Source organism: Sardina pilchardus, chromosome 5 (genome assembly GCF_963854185.1).
Source record: "Sardina pilchardus chromosome 5, fSarPil1.1, whole genome shotgun sequence".
Taxonomy (NCBI): domain Eukaryota; kingdom Metazoa; phylum Chordata; class Actinopteri; order Clupeiformes; family Clupeidae; genus Sardina; species Sardina pilchardus.
Window position 1 is genome coordinate 10,640,254 of NC_084998.1, and position 12,500 is coordinate 10,652,753.

The 12,500-nt window shown below is 47.2% G+C and overlaps 1 protein-coding gene across 2 annotated transcripts in view; it reads right to left on the reverse strand.

Moving 5' to 3' along the window:
- The window catches only part of tiam1a (TIAM Rac1 associated GEF 1a), a 64,337-nt gene that overhangs the window by 37,580 nt on the left and 14,257 nt on the right, over positions 1–12,500 (reverse strand). The window contains exons 1-6 of one of the 2 annotated variants that reach the window (XM_062536403.1): positions 8,685–8,699; positions 8,320–8,407; positions 6,661–7,621; positions 2,522–3,035; positions 1,237–1,409; positions 1–93 (exon numbers count right to left, since the gene is read on the reverse strand). The exon at positions 1–93 is cut by the window's left edge and continues 132 nt beyond it. In XM_062536403.1, coding sequence (XP_062392387.1) covers positions 1–93; positions 1,237–1,409; positions 2,522–3,035; positions 6,661–7,611 — 1,731 coding nt within the window. In that variant the 5' untranslated portion in view covers positions 7,612–7,621; positions 8,320–8,407; positions 8,685–8,699. Of the gene's footprint in view, positions 94–1,236; positions 1,410–2,521; positions 3,036–6,660; positions 7,622–8,319; positions 8,408–8,684; positions 8,700–12,500 lie in introns of those variants that run through there. The other variant, XM_062536402.1, reaches the window with a different exon arrangement.

A 12,500-nucleotide genomic window follows, 5' to 3' on the forward strand; every position in this document is an offset into this window, starting at 1 on the left:
CGTGTCCTCGCGATGGTGCTGCCGAGCGACCGCGCCCGCGCACGCCGAGTGGATCGCCGTGATCCAGTTCTCCAGCTCCGTCTGACCCGATGTCTGAGAGGAAACACACACACACACACACACACACACAGAATTAAAATCAGTCAGCTACATACAGTAATTTCCCGCATATAAGCCGCATTGTGTATAAGCCGCAGGACTGTGTTTTATGCAAGTTAAAAGAACAAAACCATATTAACACCATATTAATTGCCGCCCTGTATTAACCTCATAGCTGAAGAAATTTTGCAAAATCAATGAGTCGCGGCTAATAGTCAGGAAACTACGGTAAGCCTCTTGTCTACCACAAGAATAATGCAGAATATTTAGCATGCCATATCTCACAAGCATAGGGAAGTTCACAGAAGCTGGGGATGGTTTATAGAGGTGTCACCACAGGGGAAGGATCCATCAATGATGCTTTGAACCAAGTGAGGTTAGTCAACCAATGATAATCACAATGTATTTGTCATTTTCTTTTGCTTGTTTCCAATGGAATCCCCCCCCCCCCCCCCTTCATTAGAAAGTCAATGACCATGATATCCATTCATACAGCGTATGCACAGGGACATCATTTCACTGATTTCATTCGAATGCTCAATGGGGTTGAAAGAGCAATAGATCACCCATGGAAACATTATGATGTGCCCTTTAAAGGAGACAACAGAACAAAAGGCTGCACAATGGACAGCAATGTCTTTTATAAAGGTTACATACATAAAGAGAATCTATCTGGCCTGGAAATGTGATTCTTATAATGTGCCAATGCATATTAAATGCAAAATATCTATAATGCTGTCCACAATGACTGAGGAGAATAGTACACATTTACACTATTGTATTTTTCCTTTGCATATCCATGGTCATACCGCGGCACTGTATGTGATTATAGCTCATCAATCATTCCTGACAGTGATGTAATATTACAGGACCAAGAGAGGTGCATTATATGAAAGCAATAATCGAGGTATTGCATCTACCTGTCTCCATGAGGCAGCACAACTTAGTTAACTGCACATTTTTTTTGTCGTCCTCGAGCAAGCATATGTGTATAATGTATCTGTGATTAGTATGAGGTCTGTGGTAGGGGCGCCAACATAATGTGGTTTGGTCCAGAGTGCTGTATAGACTAGAGATACGATGTGGCCCACTTAGAGAATCAGGCACACACACACACACACACACACACACACACACCTGAAAGAGGAAGCCGTCTCCCAGAGCATTGCTGAGACAGAACACAAAGTCCTTCTTTGGATGTTCCGGAACAGCCTGCACAATGCTGTTCTCCACCCATACGGCGTGCTTGGGAATGCTGTTATGGTCGATCCCCGACCGCCCGTCTGTCTCGTAGAAGAAGAGTGTGCAACCTGGGACACAGAAAATGGTAGTATTAGGAATCAAGTCAAGAAAAAATGACTATAAGTCATCTAAGCCACCTACTCAATGCTTCCACAGAACAACAGTCAGGCAGGAGCCTGACGGGTTTAATTTGGAACAGCATGGAAATAGCTTGTGTGAATATTACATCACACAAGCTTATCGGACCCCAGGAAGAATAGCTGGGACTTGCGCCCCAGGTAGTGGGGATCCTATAAACAATAAACAATAAACAATAGACACCAGACCTCCTTTTGTTTACCTAGCCGGAGGCAAGAAAAGCCCCTGACAGGTCTAGCAAAATTACAGATAGAGGTGAATTTTCGAAAGCGTGTCAATTCATCTCGACCCTCCTGTGACAGATTAAACGACCGCTCAAGGAGTAGAACGGAGCGGATCGGTGGCAATGATTTGATTTGAAGCAGACGGGTCAAGTCGCATTAGCTGAAATAGACAGCACAAGGTCTGCAGATATGCACAGAGAATAATTCGATTATAGATTTGGCATGAAAACATAAGCAGGAATGCCATAGATGTTGTCCCTTTTTCCCCCCGCTCCCTGCACAAGTGGTAGCCGTGGTCCATTACAGTTTAAGTAGCCGAGATGTGATTTAACTGGAGGGAGATAAAATTAGATTTCAACCGAACAGAGTTGAGGAAGTGCATGAGCCACTAAAGGTTGGTGAATCAAAGGCTCTGGAGCTGAGAGGACTGTGGCCATGTTGATGTGATTAGAGTGTGTTAAGGGAGAAGGGAAGTGGACACAGGTGCATGAAGCTTGTGAGGTTTGTTTCTATACGTCTAGCAGTGCGGCGTGAACATTTTCATTTTGGGACCACAACTTGACCTTCTGGCCCAGCAAGAAAAATCTAATTTGCTCTCTGAGCTATGTAGTCTTTTTCTGGCAGTTTAAAACAGAAATGATACACTCTGAGGAAACACAATGAAGGGTTATTTTACAGACAAAATAAAATAGTTCTAAACAAATATGTGTACAGTATAGTGGAAATATATATAATGTCGAATAGACAATCCATTGTCAGCTCTGTATAATAATTTCACACACACACACACACACACACGCACACACACACACACACACCTTTCAGAGAGACCCAGTAGCGCTTCCACTTGCGTCGTGCCGCCAGCTCCACCTTCTTGTTCTTCTTGTGCACCAGGAAGTTCTTGACGGAGAGCGTTCCGGCCTTCCGGACCGTGCCCTGGGCGGCGTTGAGGAGCGCGGCGTCCGACTGGTAGATGGAGCTGAGCGTGCCGCTGCTCCGCTCGTCGCTCCCCGCCGAGCCGGCCTCCTCCAGGGCGTCCCGCGTCTGCCGCGAGCAGCCCATGTCCAGCTCCTGGCGGAAGTTCTCGTAGACGCCCAGGAGGGTGTCGGCGCCGTGCGATCGCCCGCTACCGCCGCTGCCCCCTCCGCCGCCGCCACCACCGCCGCTGCTGCTCCCGCTGTCGCTGCCGGCGAACATGGAGCTGCTGGCCGCTGAGTAGACGGAGAAGGAGGCCGACATGGTCTTGCAGCGGCGCGACTGCAGGTCCACGTCGGCCGCCACGCCGTCGATGCCGCTGTCGCCATACTCGCTCCCGTCCTGCGCAGCGATGTTCTGGAGGGAGAGAGGAGGACATGTTTAAAAGAGTGGACACTTAAAGTCATGAGAAATGTCTTAGGTCCATTCTCAACCTCTCTCCTCGATGCTCGGTCCTCCAGGCTCGTTCCCACTGATCTATAACTAGCACTGGATAGACTATCCCATTGTTGCCGCCCCATCATTCTTCATCTAGATCAGTGGGAACGAGGACCGAGGAAGGAAGAGAGGATATATAAAAAGACGAATGAGAGGCACCCTTAGCCTGTTCATCCTGACTAGGATGTGACACAAGGCAATTAGTGAACACGTGTCACGGATTCTGTTCTTGACCTTTGCTCAAAATTATCACAGCTTTGGTGTTGTAGTATCTTAGTGCTCTTACTTTGTTTATCTACCGCCATACAGAGGAATGTAGAAATGATCATAAAGATAAGTCGGAGAAAATCACAAGAGGCAAAAATTACAATGTGCCCAGTGAGTGCTGGCAATACGCGCATGCACATACACACACACACACACACACACACACACACACACACACACACACACACACACACACACAGACACAGACACAGACACACACACACACACAAACTTGTCCCTTAATAAACTTAGCCTAAAATATCATCCCTGAAGTACAAATCCACCCAGAAAAGTTTTTGGAGTGGAGTTTATTTTAGTTTTGGTCTGTGTTTGACCTAGCTGCCTCTGCTGGGATGAATGCCGCAGAACGTTGTGTGAGACAATGAGCTCAACCCTCCATGGTGCATCTCAGCATTTGGGATCGCACTAGGAGACTCCACTCATTTCCACTACAAAGGCAGCGCTGCAACAACGGGGGGAGCACTGATTTCTTTTGCAGACATTAAAAACCCATGAGGGAACAGTGTGACAGGATGCAAGAGAACACAATGCTGTGGTCGAAGCCTGGGAGAGCAGATTCTCTCATCTCCTTTTTGTTGTGGTGGGCAATCTGAACGGGTAGCTTTATTTCCCTGGATCAGACAAAGGACAGGTAGCCAACTGTCTAGACATCAAGAAACAGGTAGTTTTAGGTAGGTTATTTCTTCCTCTCACAAACAACGCTCTATTGTGTGGAACTATGTCCATAGTCTACATACAGTAGGAGGAATGTCTTAATATTAAAGAACAAAACCTGTTTTTACTTGGTGCTGTGTATAGGTCCAGGGCCTTTACCATAAAACACATCCAGTAGCCTAGGATATACCCAATTTAAATGTTTTAACTAAAATTATGAATTGCTACACACACACATTATGTCAATGTCACTGTATGTTGTCATTTTGTTTACTGTTGCCGCTGTCACCCAGGACACAGAGCTGCATGACTGCACCTGCATGGCTGGTGAAAATTACACGATCTGTCCTTCGTAGGCTACAACCCTATACTATACCATCTTAATTAATTAAAACTAGCTAAACTAGTTAGGGTTAGGCTGACTTCAAAACAGCAAAGAGTTGCTGTTGCTTTAACATACAGCCAGCTAGCTTAAATGTTGCAACATTTGCTTCTGGCTGAGTAGCAGTAATTTAGCATCTCTCAGAGACTAGCAGCAGCTAATTAGATCTAAATTTTACATTCAGCGCTGGCTTCCCTGTGTGAACATTACAATCTACTCAGTCAAGTGAGTGAATACTGAATGCTGTCGTTATCCCACTGAGTCTGCAAAAAATGCTTCTGAATGTTTCAGAGAAGAACTGCAAAAAGGTAAGCTGAACAATTTTACTAACCATTTAGTTGTCAGTGGGCTATGTGGTTGCCAGTCAACCATATTTTTAGCCTAAATGAGAATAGACTTTTCAGTTACTTGAGGACCCTTCAGGTTAATAAATTATTTAGAAACTTGTTTTCAACTCACCTGAGAGAATAGTAAACACTATGAATTAATGTCGTTAATTAATTAATAGTTGACTACTGCCTGTCGCCCCACATCTGCTAGTTTCATGGGAAAAGCTGACATTTAGGCTACATTGCTAAACTACAAAAGTCGACGTTGTCTCATCAGATGATGCCTAGGACGGCTTACCACTGTTTGTAAATGCAATCATGTATGTAAAACATTAATGTAAAAAGTTCAGTGAAGGCAACTTCTACCTGACCCGTTCCAAATCTCCTTTGCTCTGACTAACTATTGCTTTTGCTACTGAAATTGACTGTCGGCTAGCTGCTAGTGTCTGCGCGTGCACCATCACACATGTTAGCCTGCTTAGCTGTGAAACTGGGATGGATGGTGCAATTTGTCTTCGCCGAGCTTGCATTAACAATCAGTGATGAGATAGGCCTAAGTTATTGAATGTGATGAAGTAGAGCCAAGAGTAGGCTACAGACGGTAATTCGTGAAAGAAACCTCACTTCATAAAGAGAGAGAGAGAAAAAAAAGTAGCCTACCGCATCATGTTCTCTCTATGCTCTACTTCTGCAACACCCTTGCAGGCTAAACTACAGTCAAGCGACCAAGTCCTCTCTATCCCCTGCTCCTGTAATTCTGTCTGAAAGGCTCTCTCTGCTTTGTTATTTAATCAATGTTTAACAATGCAAGAGAACAATCTTCTGAACTGCTTGAAGTGCTTGAATGTCAACTTCAAGTGTGTGTTTGTATGAGAGAGAGAGAGAGAGAGAGAGTTTGTGCTGTGTGTGTGTGTGTGTGTGTACACTTATGGTCAATGCTTTCATAAGCTACTTTTGTGACACCCTAAATGCCCTAATGTCAGTGTGTACAGTATGTCTTTGTGCAGCTGTGTGTGTGTGTGTATACTCGGCATTCGGGTTTCATGTGCCCCTGTTTGGGACCGTCGACAACCACAAATTGCTGGAGAACAAAAGCGCAGGGGGAAAGAAAACTGCACCCCACTCCTCCAAAATGACCACCCATGCTAATGTTAATCAGAAGCACTTAATGTTGCACACTTTAAACAACAACAACAACAACAACAACAACAACAACAAAAATGAGCATAAAAAGTTGGACTTGGTAATGTTTTTTTTTTCAGAGCCAAGTTAATTCAGGGGGGCGTCATGAAGTCTGTGCTTTTCCTCTACCCACAAAATCACTTCAAAATTTAACATCTCAAAACATGTGAATGCACTTCAGATCCCATCAACTATGCAGAATGGGCTAAAAACGTGAGTCAGAACTCCAGCTGACTAACATCCCTCTCATATTTGAGTAATGAGCCGAAAAGAGAAGCAGAACTGAAACCCGAACCTGAGGCTGAAGTTTTTGTGCTCGCAAAGAGTTCAGACTATAGTTTGCAGAGTAAGTAGGGCCAAATATATAACAGACAGAGGTTCTGGCTATCACTTTTACACAACATAGTCCACTCCATCCGACCGTGGCAGCTGACAGCAACACCACCATTAAGAGCCAAGCTCGCAGTGGACCTAAGTCTCACTCCAGTCAAATACAGACATTGGCCGGGTTTCCCAGATTCGTTAAGAAGCTCTTAAGTGCTAAGAACTTCTTAGGTGCGCTCTAAGAACATTCTAAGAACGCTCCTAAGAAGTTCTTAGCACTTAAGAGCTTCTTAACGAATCTGGGAAACCCGGCCCTTGACATACCATCTCCACCTGTTAGAAGGACAGAGATACTGTAAGCATAATGAGATTTCTAAAGACTTACGTGTGTGGTCTGTGCCCTTCTCCCCTGCATTCTGGAGCAGATGGTTGCCTGTTGGCTGGGCAGCCCTTCTGATAGGCAGTGCGAGCGTCGGCAGGGCAGCGTGTACGCTCCGTACCCATTCCCGTCGTCCTCTGTGGGGGACAGCATCTGGTCGGGCGTCTCCATTCCCGGCACCCGTTCGCCGTTCCGCCCGTGCTTGTAGCGGTTGCGCTTGCCCCTCAGCACGGGAGTCTTCTGCGTGCACAGCTCGTCCAGAGAGTTGGCCCTCTCTCCGGCGTCTCGCCCTTGCTTGGCGTCCAGTGCAGCGAAGTCCTCCATCCCGTCGATGATCTCCTCGGTGCTGGTCAGGTGCTCCTGGCTCAGGTCGGACAGGGAGAACTCCAGGCTGTCCTCGCGCCACATGTCGGCCGACTTGCTCCTCTTCTTCTTGAAGCTTCCGCCCTCCCGGGGCGCATCGTTCATGCGCTGCAGGTAGGTGGCCTCCCGGGTGTAGAGCCCCCCGTGACTGTCTTCCTCGTCCTCCTCGTCCTCGTCCTCCTGCACCACCGTGTCCGCTTCCACGCTGTCCTCGGAGGCGGGCGTTGCCACGGCGTCCCCCAGGTGGTCGTGGAACGAGACGGGCCTCAGGTTCAGGGCGACGACGTGGTGGTGGTTGTTGTTGTGGCCCCCCGGCGTCCACATGGGGTCGGCGAGTTCGCCCAGCGCGTCCTTCTCGTTAAAGGGCTCCAGGCCGTTCTCGGCCAAGGACTGCGGGATGCTGGGCGTGCTGCTGGAGCGCGTGCTTGCCTGCGAGTTGCGGTGCTCGGCCTTGGCCGAGGACGAGGTGGGCCGCGAGCGCCGCGACTGCTTGTTGGGGAGGCGGAGGGAGCGGGACATGTGCTTTCGGGAGAGGTGGCCCTGCTGAGTCCCGTAGTAGGCATGGTCTCCATTCTGGCTCTCCACGTTTCCCATGATTCAATGTCTGAGAAGGAGGGGCGGGGGGGCAAAACATACCAGTGAGACTTCAACAGCAGCAACTGAATAAAAAACTAAACAAGTTTATACTGTCAACAGTCATAACCTGTGGTTTTGAGCTTCCATTAAACCTGAAGCAGTAAGACCAACAAACTGAGAGGTTTTTGCCTCAGAGCAACAAGCCTGTTTTCACTTGTCTTTGGTGTCACATCTCTCTCTCTCTCTGCTCTCTCTGCTCTCTCTCTCTCCCTCCGTCTCTCTCTCTCTCTCTCTCAGTGCCACGAGAGAAGCTCTTAGCACCTCTGCGAAAAAAAAATCCATCTCATGGCAGAAGAAGTGAGGTCGCATCATCTCTGCACACCTCCAGCAAAAAAAAAAAGGTTCAGATCGTGTGAAGAGCTGAGAAATATCTTCCAACAGCAGAGACACAGGGAGAGATGCGAAATGTGTGCACTTAATGCCTTTCTCGAGCAGCCAGCGCTGTCATGCCATTTAAAGTTAAAGGTACATAAGTAGAAGTTCTCGCATGAAAAATTGATAGCAGAGAGTGGTGGTTGACTTCAGTGTCACATAGTATTGGTATGAAGAGTAATTATAAAGGATTGAGCTTTAAATGATACAAGATGCTTGGGTGATTGGTGCTTGAGAGTTTGAAGTTGAATTTGATCTTTAAGTCAGAGTGTGCATGTGTGTTCAATCAATTACCTGTTGGAGGATGGTGGAGTCATCGGTATCTCCAAACAGACTTGGGCCTCATGGCTTATCTCAATGGTAAATTGTTGTAGGGAGTACTCTATCAGAGGAGAGAGAGAGAGAGATCATTATTTCAATTCAATTTTACATTTGAAGATACAGTACATCAAAGCTCTCTTTTTTCCACATGAACATACAGTACATCATTAAAAACACACATACACAGATACCCCCCCACACACACACACACAACTCACACACACATGCACACACACGCACACACACGCACACACAATCATACACTATTTTCGTCATACTTTCAACCTTACAGTTACTTATCACCAAAATCACTTCATGACGAGCATTTTGGCTCTCACCTTCTGACAAAAGCAAGACGCAGATAAGCGCGTCTCCGAATCGCGGCTGCGAAGGAATGATATGGAAGCTCAAGCTCAATTATATTTCTTTCGGTGCCAACCTGACCTAATTTCCTTTAATCCGGGCCTGTGTGGCTCATTTCCATACGGCAACGCCGCGTAACGTGTGAATGTGTGAGGAAGGATCACGGAAGGGACACACAGAGAGCATCAGGAGGATTAGCCTGAAGAATGACAGAACCGCTGTTCCACTGACCCGGTGAATAAAGAGAGAGAGAGAGAGGGGGATAGAGGAGGATATAGGAGAGGAAGAGGGTGAATTAAGTGAGAGGGGGGGCACGAATGGGGAGGGGGGTGAGTGTGGGCAAAGGACTCCTGTTGAAAATGATTTGCTTTTGGGATTCAGCAGGTGCTCTCGAGTGAGGAGCTGGAGCATGTGATAATGAGGGTTTTTTTTTCTTCCATTATGTGGGATCACCTGTGTGCGGCGCGCTGGCCAGATGCAAATCTGCTCCGGTGAAATGAATATCACCACAAAGCTGAGAAGAACAAGGCTGTCTTTCACAGGTATTTAAACGAGCTGAATCCGAAACATTTTGTGTGTGTGTGTTTGTGTTTGTGTCAGAGCGAGAGAGAGAGACAGAGAAAATGCATTGGCAGCATGATACTGTGCTCAGTAAGTCCACCTAGTAAGAGAGCTGAGAGAGTGCAGCTGATGCTACGCCATATATGGGGAGCCCTGAGGCCACTGGTGTGTGTGTGTGTGTGTGTGTGTGTGTGTGTGTGTGTGTGTGTGTGCGTGTGTGCGTGTGTGCGTGTGCGCGCGTGCGCGCGTGCGTGTGTGTGCACGCGTGTGTGTGCGATGTTGTAAACTGCAGTGCAGTAAAAGTAGAATAAAGCAGTACCACTATGAGGAGTTATATAAACTACAACTGACCCCATTTTTCCTCTCCTCTCTTATTTAGTGCTCTCCTTCCTGTGCCTATACGCTACACACCACCTTTAACAGTTTCTCTCGCTGTCCCTTCCCATCACATCCTCCCATCCACTTCCCCTACGCCACCCCATACGATGTGTGTACACCATCACTTGGCTTGTCTCTGAGAACAATAACAAACTGTCCAAATCCGTTTCTCCTTTCAGTATCACCGAAACCTCTGTCTATAAACCACTGCCTTAAATGAAGCGTGCTGTCACAATTAGCAATGTTGCGTGTTAAATGGAGGGGGAGGGGGAGTTGGTCTTGCATGACTGAGGCAATCCTTGAAAGGGTTAAATCACTGAGGGTGGACAGGGTGATGATTCACCTAGGGAGAGCACTTACAGTACATTCCACACTGATGTTCCAATGAACTCCACCACATCTTCCTCCCCCCCCCATGCTAATCCCCCCATTTGTTCACACTGTAGTGCCTGTGGCTTAGGCAGCATCCGCCACATACTGTACACAGTGGCCCAGCGAAGGACCGACTCCCACTACACACACTCGACCGACCAGAGTGAAATGATCCTATATTTTCGCTGTATTGTTATGAGAGTACAACATACAGTTGAAAGAAAGAGTGCACGTAAGCTCGACGCACAGTGCCTGTACTTCCATTAATTTATGCATTAAGCATGCTAGTTTGTAGGTCGTACAGATAGAATTAATTGGAATCCCCCCCCCCTCTTGATTCATTCAGTTGGAGTTTAATAAATAGCTTTGTGTGTGGGGGGATGTTGCTGTGGGGGTCTCCACTGGAGAAGCAGCCCGAGTCAGCAGCCCTCTGTTAATAGCACAAGGGAGAAAGCACACAATGCCCCTTGGTCATTTCATACATCAGGCTTTCGCTTCTCCTCAGGTTCAGGCTTGGCCGAAAGAGACACAAAGTCTGACCTTCACACAACACAGAGCCAAGAGCAAACACACAGGACGACTGGCCGTTCACATGTGTTGTTTACCCAGAGAGCTGCTAGAAGAGCTTTAAACGTGACGTCCTTTCTTCTTTCAAGTGCGTTTTTTGGCACTAAAATCCATAAACCACATGTGCAAACTATAAAATGGACAAGGAGGATTTACACATTATTTTTAACATCAAGGTGCAACATTGCCCTCCCTCCAACGCCTCCCTGTTAGGGAAGTGAAGAGGTGTGATGAAGCTCTCTCCTCTCTCCTCTACTCTCTCTCTATCTCTCTGTTTCTCTCTCCCCACCCCCCCTCGCTCTAAGAAACAAACAGTTCTGGGCAAGGCTCCCCGAGTTGTCCCCATAGAACAAACCTTTTTGTGGAGCCAAAGAGCAGCTTCTTTTCCCCCTCCATCTCTGAGTGTTTCTACAAAGACATTTCGGCATCCCTGACGCTTGCTCATTTCGCATTTATGAAACCCAAGGTTTCAACTTCGGCGCACGGAGAACGGTTCTACTGCAGCATTGTGGGAGCCAGGAGACACCCTGAGGTGGAATCTCCCTGGAACCAACAACCAGATCAGAGAATCCTCACTGCTGCGGCTTGTGGGCCTGCTCCCACCATAGGTGGAATGAATCAACTGACTTCATCCACCTCACAAACGGCTTGCAACACACACACACACACACACACAAACACACACACACACACACACACACACACACACACACACACACACACACACACACACACACACACACACACAAACACTCCACAAATATAGATATACACAAACTCCGACATGTACAGACTTGCCTGTAGTTTCAAGTGTAGCCACCTGACACACGCAAGTGCAAAAAGACATATCTTTCCTGGATATGGAGTGATTGTTTATCTGTTCAAAGGCATCTTCCATAGAAATTGCCACCATATACTCTTGTGAATCATGGGATATGCCAAAGTGAAACCACTGGGCTTTTGAGTCATGCTGCGTGTTACATAATATTGAAATACACTGCGGCAGGGCAAATGCACAGGACATGTATTATTCAGAGGCTGAATACTGACTCTGGCATTTCACAGACTCTAATAAATAGCGGCCTCGTGGAGGTGAAAAGCGTGGGACCTACTGAATGCCGTCAGAACAATGAGCATTTGGAGTGAAACAGCGCACTACCCAGAAACTCTGAAAAAGCTTTCAGACATCAGACTTTCAAGACACTCCCTCAATAGTCTTAAACAACTCTTAAACAGTACAGTTTATCAATGGATTAATAACGAAATGGATGACTACTGAACTCTCGTTTCAGAATGTCTGTGGTCCACATTATACAGCATACACCGAAACATACGATAATGACCATTCAACATGCCCCAAGATAGACATGTCTTAAGGCTTTTTGCCGCCGTCCTGAATGCACTTAGTCTATCACTGTGAGAGGCTCAGCCAAGTGAATACATACAAATGTAAATGGACAAGGAATCGGCCTCTCTTGAATTTTCCCAAGATGTCCGCTCCCACTTTAATCTCATCCATTAGTCTCCCAGATTGAGAACGAGCTCCATTCTGGCGCTCGGGTGCAGGATAATAGAAAGGGCTGACTTTAGCGAGGCTAACCCCCTCCCCCCCGCCAGGTCCCCCCATTGAGAGTGGAAAATAAGCCTGCTGTGAAACTGATCGGGAACACAGAGCTGCCTGCATGGGTGGAGGGGAGTGGTGCTGGTGGTGAGGAAGGGGTGGGGTGTAATGGACAGATTTAAGTGTATGTGTGTGGTTGTGTGTGTGTGTGTGTTTGTGTGTCTCTGGTGTGTGTGTGTGTGTGTGTGTGTGTGTGGTGATGGGGGGGCACCTCAACCCCTCCCCACCAACCCTCTTGATTCCACTTGGCTTCCCCTCTCTATTTTCCTCTTCACCTCCCCATCCCAAAATA